Source organism: Oreochromis niloticus, linkage group LG4 (assembly GCF_001858045.2).
Source record: "Oreochromis niloticus isolate F11D_XX linkage group LG4, O_niloticus_UMD_NMBU, whole genome shotgun sequence".
In the NCBI taxonomy this organism is placed as follows: domain Eukaryota; kingdom Metazoa; phylum Chordata; class Actinopteri; order Cichliformes; family Cichlidae; genus Oreochromis; species Oreochromis niloticus.
This window is the reverse complement of record NC_031969.2, coordinates 7836451-7848160: the sequence shown is the minus strand read 5'-3', so window position 1 is coordinate 7848160 and position 11710 is coordinate 7836451. Positions and strand designations below refer to the sequence as shown.

Genomic DNA, 11710 nt, shown 5'->3' with positions numbered 1-11710 from the left:
CTGCAGAAAAGTCTCTAATGGCCCTAAACCTTTAGTAACCCATGAACACCTGCAGGGAATCTTCCTTTTATAGATTGCATTCAAACTGGAAATGCGTCCCTCTTGTCCCACCCTCTACACCCCTACATCCAACCATAAACCACTCACCCATAAGCAGTCAATGGAAAGCACCTCTTAAATGTTGATACATAGAAATGAGTCTGCAAAAGAAATGGATTTTCCAGTACCTAGCAGTGCTGCTGAATCCAGCGAGCATCCAGTGTCACTGCAGCATTTATGTGTCTTTGCAGCAATGCAGCTGATTGATAGTCAGTGCGTCCCCGCTCCTACAATGTCATTTGAGAGCTCTGATAATAAAGCGATGTGTACATGTATACCATGCTTTTGGTTCATGAGTTCATTGCTATCTTCTAGCCTTATTTTAATATTACAGCCGTGGATGCCTGTTTATGATTTACTGCCGTAGCAGCACTTGAATTCTTGGTCTTAAATTAGCTTCAGTCTCTATTTTAAGTTTGTTATTCCTCATGTTCAGATGAAGACGTGTTTCCATAACGGTCTCATTGTTCTGTTTCCTTCTGTTTGGTTTGCACTGTTGCCTTGTCCCTGACTTTATGTTAATGTGAGTCTCTTGTCTCTGTTTAGTATTTAGTTACTTCCTGAGGCCCGTACTACAAAGCTGGGATTTATCTTACTCAGGATTAACCTTGAAGGTGGTTCACTTCTTACTGGTAACTTATACTGTGACCCTCCAGATTAGAGATCAGCAAGTCTTAAATCAACACCCATCAGTTTTCTGGAAGAAATACCATCACTGTTCCGGGAAGATCTTGGACATCTGTAGAGTAGGAGGGTCGAAAGTTTCTCATCAGAGTCAGATATCTTTGTGTTTCCATGGTGACCGTCAGCAACAAATGTTAGATCTTGGACACAGCTTTTTCCCTGATTTCTTTTTTTTTTCTTTTAGCTGCAAATTTGACAACAATGTCATTATTTTATAAGCACCCATTTGTTCTTGTGGACCTTACATCATCACTATATTTGCATGTAGTCAAAGTCTACGTTTGAGTTTTATTCTTATAACTACTTTTCACTATCAGACCATTAAACAGCACCAGGGCTGCAGCTGAGAGAATAAAAACTAAAACTGTCTTTTAAATTAATTTCATAAAACTGATTATGATCCATTAGAGTCTCCCAGTTCTTAATGAAAGAGCCTTGATAAGTCTGTTCACTTACATTAAGGAGCAGTGTGGTTTGCTGGTTGCTTGTTGAAGGCGTGTTTAAGTCAACACGCAGGGATCCTGAGGGAGACCTTTGATATTTAGATGTGTTTTCTCTCGAGCCTGCGGCCTCCTGGATGAAGCGCTGTGCTTCTGATCAGGTTGTCACGCCTTTCAGAGGGATTCTGTGATCGTTGCTTTACTGCATGCAGGGAAGAATAGAAGCTGAACAGTTTCCTGATCAAAGCGATCAATAAAGCAACGAACCACAAAACAATTAAGGGAGATATGTGGCAGTGTTCTTTGACTTTGGCTGATCTGCTGCACCTGAATTGTTTTGATTATGGTGGATTATCAGCATTAAAACTCATATTAATGTAAACTCCAATGTCATTATTAGTTTTTATGTCAAAATGGACCAAAACATTTGGAATATTTAATATTCTGTTTATTGGTTTTTGTGGTGGCTGCAGTTATAGTCACAGTAGTAATATCCACCAAATAGAGGCTTACACATAACACTACACTCACATTTTTCTTTCTTTAAATATAGGATTTAATTTACAGGATAATAAATAATTGGTTTTGGTTTAGAATTAATTTACATACTCACATAATACTGTATTCTAAAATAAGTGTGCACATTTTAGTTTACACTGTTATGTATGTATGATTTAATTTCTTTGTTTTCTGCGTTACCTCACTGGCAGCTGCTCCAATCCCTTGATTGATGAGCCAAGAGGTGGAAAAGGGGCGGAGCAAGCCTGCCAATTGGGTCATACCACAATTCTGGATCATGCGGGGGAATAGAAGTTGTTATGTTAGTTTTAATTAGGTTTTGTGGTTTTACCCCTTTTGTGTTTTTGTGGGCTGATCAGCCACTATTTAAGTTTCTCCTGTATCTTGTTTATGTAGGTCAGTTTGTTTGAGTTAGCAGTATTGTTTGTTACCAGTTTTTGAGTAGAATTCTGTTTTTTTGACCTCTTTTATGGGCCCAAGATTAAAATTTTCTGTATAGTTTAACCAATTTTGTTTTTGGGTTAAATAAAAAACCTTTTTTGGACGTTCACCTGTGCTCAACTTTCCTTCACAGCTCGGTCCATCACAGTTTTTTTCAGTTACATAGCATTTGGGTGGCTAATTGGTGACTGCATTGGTGTCTTTTGGGTATATAATTCTAAACTTGAATAAAAAGAAGTTGGATAAAACACTATGAAAGTAGAAAAAGAAAACAAATCTCACGGAGTACTGTGGAAGTGTAGTGCGTACGGGACAGAAACTAAAATCAAAATCATCTGAATTATGAGGAGAAAAACATGCAGGTAATGTGTGTTTTAGTTACATGAGTCATACAGCACTGTAGATATATGTTTGCTATTGTCTGCTAGCTGCTAACTTGTCACTTTTGCTGCTGGTTTGTCGTTATTGTCTCCCCTGTAACTGCTTTTGTTCTGTGAGCTTTGTGTGTGTGTGTGTGTGTGTGTGTGTGTGTGTGTGTGCCTGTCTAGGCCACCGTAGACAGCAAACAAACAACCATAAAAACCCACAAAAAGTTAAATCCTCTTCTCAGCCCAGTATTTTTTGTACACTCCCTTTTAACTTAATATTTTGCCATTAGTTGAGCTTCACCCCTTTTAACACTGACAGCATTTAAAGACTTTTTACCAAAAAAGGAGAAGAATAAGAGAAGAAGAAGAACCAAGAGAAGAATCTTGTGAAGATTAATAGGGACCAATTCCACAGAAATGGCCACCCACACTGTTGTTTTGCACTGTTGTCTCTGTTTTGTCACTTTCAAGAAAAAAAAGTGTTCCTCAGTAACATAAAAGCTCAAAGGCGTCGCAACCACACGGCTCAGGCATGACAGCGAGCAAAGACATCAGGATGCTGCTGTCTGTGTAATCGTACATACACTGCACATGTATTTGCATTCATTTATGTACTGAAATTGTTGCAGTAAAGTTGGAGGAAGTCTTCGGAGGCTTAAGGCAAAGTGAAAGTCCAAATTTCTCCAAACTTCCTCGTCTCTGTTTTTGACAAACGCGCTTTCACTGAGTCAGACCAAACCAAACAGCAAAACATGTGCAATTATGCAAAAATGTCGTTTCTAAAACATGGCAATTATGAGGTTTCCTACTAAATAAATTCCAGATATCAGTCTGACAAACAAGCAGCATTTAAACCTCATCATACTTGAAACTGTCACAAAATGATCCTCATTGTAGACAGACCGCGTGAAAGAAGGGGCACTGACTTTTTCAGTAGACGTGGAAACACGGAGGCAATATAGGAAAACATGGGACTTCCTGCAAAGGTCAGTGTTTCCGTTGAACTTGTTGTTTATATTCGGCCACGGGCAACGCCATTCAGCCTAGAAGACTGCTGTGCAATGAGGCGACGCATTTAAGGTCCAAAACATGACCGCTGGCATGGGTGGACCTTCTGATATTTAAGGTGTCAGGTAGAGTTTGTTTTAAGAACAGTAAGAATTATTGCTTAGCTGACGTCTGTTGTTCACTGTGACACAAAATCACATGAAAGGCGTACTTACAGCTGTTTTTGTCATGTGGTTTCCTGTCGGCCTGCCTGTACACAGCCCGGCACACATCCAGAGATGGAAAAGATGTTTTTAAAGCCACCTTTTCTGTTTTTTTTTGTTAGCTTTTACTTTGATTTAATTGATCTCGTTTTGCATCTTCAAGGAAACATTTTCCCTAAAGTATGTTTTGGCATGCGATCTGGAATGAAATGTTTACAGCTAAATAAAACACATTTTTGTATAGCACTGTAATTGGACTCGGTTAGTCATAAAGCCTAAAAAGAAGAAAAATAAACATCTTTTTGGCATATTTGATCACAGCATGCGTGCATGTGTTGTTACAGACCTTTAACAGCTTGTTTTTTTGCTACTAAAAAAAAGGGGGGAAAAGAAAATGACGTCCTGTTAGGTCACAGTTATGGCTCATTTTGGCGTAGCTCTGCAGATGGAAAACGGTCCATAGTTGGCAACCTTTCCTTTTTTGTTTCCCACAGAAAACTGACTTCCTGTCCCACCATCCTAACAGCCTCCCTCATCAGTGGATCACTCATCTGCACCTCCGTCTCTCCACCCAAGCTCTTTCCCATTTGTGAATACTGAATTCATCCATTTAGTTCTACATGTGCAAGGTTTTAAAACTGGACAAGACTGCATTAACCCAAGCTAATGGTGCTTTAGCTGCCCCTTTCTCTAATGGCATGCTGTGTCACTCTGTGGGACACTTACACATGCAGTTCACAAGCTTAGATGTGAAACAGCACTTGTGTTTTTCGATTCAACTTATCTGGTATACATGCACACTCCTCACTTCATTTCCTTGACAGTCAAAGAGGATTTTCCACACACACAGCAGCAGCATTGTGTCTAGGAACATAGAGGTGTATTGTGTACATTAGCCTTATCATTTTACAGCAGATTCCTCATGCTGTTTTGATATAAGGTAACGGTATAATAACACGTCCTCTTGCTCGAGGAAGAATTTCATTAGTTTCTTAAGTGCAGGGATACGGCCGATTGGCGATGTTGGAAATCCGAGTAGCTCCGGATACCTTCTTTTCATCAACCGAGTGCAGTCTTAGCAGCTTATTATCTGTCTGGTTCTCTGGTGAACTGGAAAATCACGGTGTTGCAGCTGTGGGCCCCAGAGGTTGAAGCAGACATGTTTGTATCGGTGGGAGCACAGCTGGTTTACATTGATGAGAGCTGACCACAGAGCTGCTGATGTTGTTCAGATGAGTCTCTGGAGAACGGAGTGCGTGTTTTAATTTCTAAAGGATTAACAGACACGGACACGTCTCTTTAGCAGCAAAAGCAAATATGGAATGCAGATTAAAGTAAATCAAAGGAGGAATTTTAATCGTTTCTAACTTGATGTTTTGCGTCTCGAACTTCAGTAACTTCAGTTCACCCGTAGTGTGAAACAAGCTGTTTACAGTCCCGTCACCCTGCCGTTAAGCCAGCTTTCATGTGATTAACTTGCCCCTCACAAAAATATAAGGTTTAAACAGCAAGTTAGTGGCACTTCTGTCCTCACAGTAGAGGACTAGCCCCTCTCTGTGACATCACAGAGAGCCAAGAGAAGAAAAAAGTGTCTAAAATAGGGAATTTAGGGGGCTCATATTGAATTACTCGTGCAAACTGTGGGTTTGTTCTTTGACACTTTGGTTTAATATGTTTAATATAAGGAGTTATCTTTCTAGCAATCACAGAAACTATAATTTGAAACATCCTTAGAAGACTGCTGTCATACAAAGTCAGATTTATTTCAGTCAGCAGCTTCATCACTGCACATTAAAAGAGACACTCTAAAGAAGCTTTTTGTTTTCCTGCAGAATTGTGCAGATCTGTCCATGTAGATTCAGAATCTATACATAGTTATAGGCTTAACATTTGAGCCCCTGTATTGTTTGGTGAGGTGGAGCCCGAGACAGCCGGATTCTAAAATATTCATATGTGGGACACAGGATTTCTGGCCTGTTCATTCCTTGCACTCATGAAAGTCTGTCTGTCTGCAGGAAATAAGTGATTTTCAATGACTAAGACTCCCAGAGGCGGTGTGTGCACGGTGCAGCTCTTTAGTATAAAAGCAGCCAGTCGCACTCGTGGCTCACAGAGAACATGCTTGTGCAATGCAACAGAGAGGCTGCTTGTTCTGAGAGAGGAGCTCCTTACGTAGTTTACTAATGAGGAAACACTCCAGGTGAAGGAGTCGTCGTTCTCGGGCGCAAAACAAGACAAAATAAAAAACTGCTTGGATTAACATGCTTTCACATGCATCGAAGATGACTGAGTGTCAAAATCAAAGCGATCCCGATTATTCTCATGGATTTTACATTGCACAGGTAAGCAGAGTGGCTTTTAAAATGTTAACTTTACATGAAAAAAACGTGTGTGTGTGTGTTTTGTTCTTCTTTTATATCAGAAGATAGAAAACCTATGAACTCTTAAAAAATGTAAAAGAAACAACTAAACTAAACTTCTTTGTGTCCTTATAGGCTTTTTTATAGCTCTTTTTTTACCCATGTTTCTGATGATATGTTAGCAGGCACAGAATAATATGGGGTTCAGATAAAGAAACAAACCACAACTAAATCTTTAAATCTGTTTTGATGGACAGATGGATAAAGTGTTTAGACTAAAAGACATAATTTTTCTCCCCCGTGTATAGATTCCTGTCTCTGCAGCATGCGCGCGTCTGCATGTATGATTTCCTCTGTTTTGATTCAACCTAGCGATAGTTTTGTTGCTGCCTCTGCTGTACTGTAACTACACTTTAAAGGAATGTGTGTAGCAGTGTCTCGATGGCTGTCAGAACTTGTTCAGACTTCTCTTCTTGACTGGTATGAAAAGATAAGTTAGGCTATTTCCTCCGAGCCGTCTGAGGGTGCCCAGAACAAATTTGTGGCTCTCAAATGTAAGTCACGTTATCCCGAGCATCTTTCGCCTGCTCTAACTGAGAAGAAAGTAAATAAAAAGTTCTTGTTATTTTAACGCTGTTCTCATGTACACACACCTGCTGGTCCTCCAGGGGTACGTGGTGATTAAACACGTGAAAGAGCAGTTCGAATGTTCTCAGAGAGCAAGAAGAGGGCAGAGTGGGTGTGGATCTTGAGGATTAGGGTGTTTGTTTGGGTTTTCTTTTTTATTTCACTCTTTGATTTAAACTATTGGCCAGCTGTGATGCTTACCAGTGGTATAAACAGCTGCAGCGAGTTTATGCTGCTCGGTCATAGTGGATTTATGTGGCGGTGGACAGTCATGCAGAACGATTTACATAATTTAGACAAGTTGGAGCATCGTTCTTCAATTTATTCTTCAGATGTTCAGTCTGGGTGGGATAAAAATGTTACAGCTGAAAAAAATCCTAAAAGTATCAACTGGTCGCTGGATTGAAAGTAAAAATCAGAACTTGTTTAAGGGTTTTTTTTCTTCCCCTCATGAATTGGTCAATTTTGAGACACCGGTTAGATATTTTGTGGTTTGTGCAGTTACAGTTGTTATTCCTCAAAAATGAATTAAATTAGGAAGCTTTTGAGTCTCACGTTTATGATTTTAATTCAGAGGGAAGACCCTAAGAACATGCTAACACTCCTTTTTCCCCTCTCAGTGTGTCCACAGCTAAAAGACCCACATCAGTTCAAGAGTCCGGTGGTGATGCTGGCAATGCAGCACTCCAACTCCTCAGGCATTAGTGCCTTACTTCCCCTCTCTAACCACACCGTCGTGGCAAAAGAGCCTAAGATGGAGGCCGTAGTAGCAAAAAACACCACCCAACCCCGAAGCGACCCCACAGCTGCTGGCCTAACCATGACGCTGGGCATCATTTTCAATGTGGTAGCCCTCATCATTCTCGTCAAGGCTTACAACCGCTTCCGTCGGCGGACAAAGGCGTCGTTTCTGCTCTTTGCAAGCTGCCTGGTAGCCACAGATCTGGCTGGACATGTTATCCCCGGATCCCTGGTGCTGAGTAGATACTCTACAAGCACAGAGGCAGAAGCCGGCCTGGGCTCTACTTTTCAAGATAATTCTACAGATCAAGATGCCTCGTGCTTGTTTCTGGGGGGCTGCATGGTGTTTTTTGGCCTGTGTCCACTCTTCCTAGGCTGTGCCATGGCCGCCGAGCGCTGCCTGGGGATCACCAGTCCTTTGCTGCACGCTCGTCTGGTGACCACAGCTCGGACAAAGATGGCGCTAATACTGATCTGGCTCCTAGCTTTGTGTGTAGCACTTCTACCTTTCATCAGTCTTGGTGATTATACATCCCAGTTCCCAGGGACTTGGTGCTTTATCAGGGTGATGGAGGGCACTAAAGCCACAGATCTAGCCTTTATGATATTATTCTCTGGACTGGCTTTGAGCTCGCTGGCCCTGGCCTTTGTGTGCAACACCATCAGCGGGATCACACTGGTGAGAGCTCGGCTAAAGAGGTCCTGCTCCCAGCGGTACACGACCAGGTCTCATGACACAGAGATGGTGGTCCAGCTGGTGGGAATCATGGTCACTTCCAGCATCTGCTGGAGCCCTCTGCTGGTGAGTGTGCAGGACCTTTGATCATCGAACTAGAGTCAATACTGATGCACTATATGATAAAGGTGTGAATTTTCAAATCACAGAGTTCCACAGAGTTTCAAGTTCAAACATTTAGCACCAATGTGAGTTTTTAAAACTTGCATTTTTCTCTTATATTGTCATTTAAATGCACCATTATGTTAAAGAACAAAGTAGATTATCCAGATAAAATACATGACAAAAACAAGTAATTCCTAATATATATATACATATATTATGGATATACAATGTCCATAGAACACATAACAAGATCCCCTGAATCTCCATAATTAGCCATAATAACAGACCTTTCATAGAAACATAATAGGAGATTCCTATATTTTACAAGCTGGTCAGTATAATAACGAGCTCATTCATTTGTTCACAGATGCGCTCACAATTATGTAAGATTTCAAAGTAGAAAAGCATAGTTAAAAAAATGGGACTCTACACTAGAATATTTGATGAAAGTTGTGATGTCGGCTTAAATATTGCTTTATTGCCACTGATGCCATTTATTAACTGAACGTATCTTTAATTTGTCTTTTTATTGACGTCGAAACTATTTGATTTGGAACTAAACTAGATAAAGAATAATTATGTTACATTGCAACTTCAGTTATAAAAGATACAAAATTCAATTGCAAAATACTGAAAAAAACAAACCAGATGCTTGTTTGAAGATATATGAGCTCACATGACTTTGCATGTATGTATTTGTTATGAGCCTAAAGGTTCTTCTTTTTTTCTTCTTTTTTTAGATCTTTGGATTGATATCAGCTATACGGTCCTACACCAGCTCCACATTTAGTGACAAAGAGACTTACAAACATCTCATGATGACAGGTGTCCGAATGGCCACCTGCAATCAGATCCTGGATCCGTGGGTTTACATCCTGCTGAGGCGTGCCATCCTCAGAAAAATCTACCGCATTACTAAAAAGCAGGCCAGCTTCAAGGGAAGCACTCTCCGGCGCTGGGAATTCGGCTCCTTTCAGAACTCTGAGAAAAACAAAGTTGATCCCAAAAGTTTTAAATAAAAAGAGCACTGGGAACATAAGCTGCCCCGGTTTAAATAAAACTGTTATTGTGAGTGGGGATGTCAAATGTTCTGAGCTGGACTATCACCTACTGCCTAAGGAGAAGCTCTTGTGGCTTTAAAAGGGAAGAAACGCTGACTACAGTAAAGAGAAGAGTTTGTCCTGCTTGAAAGCAGATGTAAAAAATGAAAAAGAGACTATGAGCAGGACTCTTCCGTGTTCCCATTTCCTAAAGTAAAGACTATTTAGTCTTAAAGAAAACATCTCAACTAAAAAGTTTGGCCTTTGATGTTGTCTTTTTCTTCTCTGAGGTAATGTAAATGACTTGTGTAAATGCTTAGGCAACAGCAAAAAGATGTGAAAAACTCCACGTGTGTGCACAGTGGAGGGCTGTGACATGAATGTGAATAAGCGTCTTTATTGTGTATTTGTTAATGTATCAGCAGTGTATCTACTTTTCCCTGAGTGTCGAGGGACTGAAGTGAAGCTATGTGCTGCAAAAGCTAACTGAATGTGACATTGGATTTTTATTTTTATTTTTAAAGGGAGTGTAATAAAAAGTTGTATTGTCTCATTTTGAATTTTCATTTTGATCGTTTTTGTACAAGATATGAAAAAGTTCCTTTATTTAAAAAATATCCCAATTAAAGATAAAAGTATGGGAATATTAACATTGAGTTTAGAATGGCAGTTATTGTGAGGGTTTTAGGTTCAGTTTCAAATTTAGACTTTAAACCTTATTTTGGACAGTAAACCACAATTTTTTTGAAACCAGCACACATTTCTTTGTTCTTACAATAAAATAAAAGCTTAAATTTGGGGGGCAGGTGTTGTAGCAGATTGCTGCCCCTCTCTGAGCTTGGTTCAACCAGAGGTTTCTTCCTGTTAAAAGGGAATTTATCTTTCCCACTGTCATCAAGTAGGGGGTCATATAGGGGTCATCTGATTGCTCTTTGTTGGGGGGGTTTCTGTGTGTGTTTGTTTTTTTTATAAAAAAAAAAAAATTATTGTAGTGTCTTTAGCCTACAATATAAAGTGACTTGATGCTACTGCTGTCATGATTTAGCGCTATAAAAATAAAACTGAATTGACCTGAACTTGTAACGTGCGGTGAAGATGAAGCCAGCCGCGGAGGTGTGCAGGTGGATAGCGAATGAGTAACAGCTTCGAACTTTCCACAAATACTTTATTTAAAATATCAAAAATAAAAATGCTACCTCTACTACACATTACTTGAGAGCACACAGAGATCTTAGAAGAAGAACAAAAAAAGGGGGTGACACACCAGTCATGAGACAGGAGGCGCCGCCCCCTACGGCGATACACTGCATTACAACAGCAACTGTTACAAACTGAAAACCTTTAATGTTAATTAGTGAACATTAGCTTGTAAAATCTACAGTAAAGTTAAAGACAGTAGCAGCAAAAAGTGAAAGCGAATCTTTAACATATCCATTTTATGTAGGTTAACCTGCTGTGAAGGGGTCAGGGCTGCACAGCAAAAGAACAAAAAACTGCTGTTCAAACAGTTTTGTGCATTCCAGAGTAAAAGGGAGGTGTCTGCTACCACTCCTCTAAACTCCTCAAGGTCAAAAGACAAAGATCTCAGTTTAACCACTCGTTATCTTATGGGAACAGAGTTGTTCAGTCTGTGTTAGAATTTTCCATCACAGCCTTAATGGGACTGTTAGTCTGATTTTGCACTTTTGGACAAACACAAACAAGCTGTTTGTCATTGTTATCAATCTTTGTGCTAACCCACATATGGGTTCTTACATCATATAAATGAGAGAAGTATAATTTTAAGAGTTGGAAAACCTTAGAAATGGCAGTGGTTCATGTGGATATATATTTCCCTAAAAGGTAAACTATGTGTTGTTGCAACACAACTGCTGACCTCTCACCCTGTGATAGATTTTTTTATATGCGTCGCAATAATAATTTTTTACAAAGCCAATCAAGGAGTCTGACATTGTGCTTAAATGCACTTTTCTCAAAGTTTTCATTAAGTCTTGGAACAGAACTGAATCACAAAAATAACAATATTTTTCATAAATTATGTATAACGATAACTTGGTGATAGACCTTTGATAAAAAAGTATATGATGGTGTGTCAAAATCAACTGTTTGACTTCCAGATAAGCAGCGCAGTAACAATGTAATGCTGAAATGTTCATGTTTTCGTGAGCTGATTAGAACTCAGTTTGATAAGATGTGGGACAATTTTAATTTGAAAAGACTATTCCAGACTGTAATACTATACCAGGATCAAGAAAAGTATTCTGTGATATTTTCATTATGATTTCTGCAACCCCTTTTTTCATACAAGATGCCAAAGTTACTTTTTATTTTTAAGCATT

At 39.6% G+C, this 11710-nt stretch overlaps 1 protein-coding gene across 1 annotated transcript; it reads left to right on the top strand.

The window, feature by feature from the left end:
- Positions 1 to 5832: 5832 nt before the first annotated feature.
- On the top strand, positions 5833 to 9931 carry LOC100708068 (prostaglandin E2 receptor EP1 subtype). Its single transcript, XM_005468514.4, has 3 exons — positions 5833 to 6104; positions 7370 to 8292; positions 9072 to 9931. The coding sequence occupies exons 2-3, from the start codon at positions 7417 to 7419 to the stop codon at positions 9348 to 9350; spliced, it is 1155 nt and encodes a 384-aa protein (XP_005468571.1). The 5' UTR covers positions 5833 to 6104; positions 7370 to 7416; the 3' UTR covers positions 9351 to 9931.
- The last annotated feature ends 1779 nt before the right edge of the window (positions 9932 to 11710 follow it).

What these genes read in the sequence shown, in the direction of transcription:
- LOC100708068 (XM_005468514.4), top strand. Translation starts at nt 7,417, where the DNA reads ATGCTGGCAATGCAGCACTCCAACTCCTCAGGCATTAGTGCCTTACTT. An exon ending in TCTGCTGGAGCCCTCTGCTG is followed by an intron (nt 8,293 to 9,071) that starts GTGAGTGTGCAG and finishes TTCTTTTTTTAG; the next exon opens with ATCTTTGGATTGATATCAGC.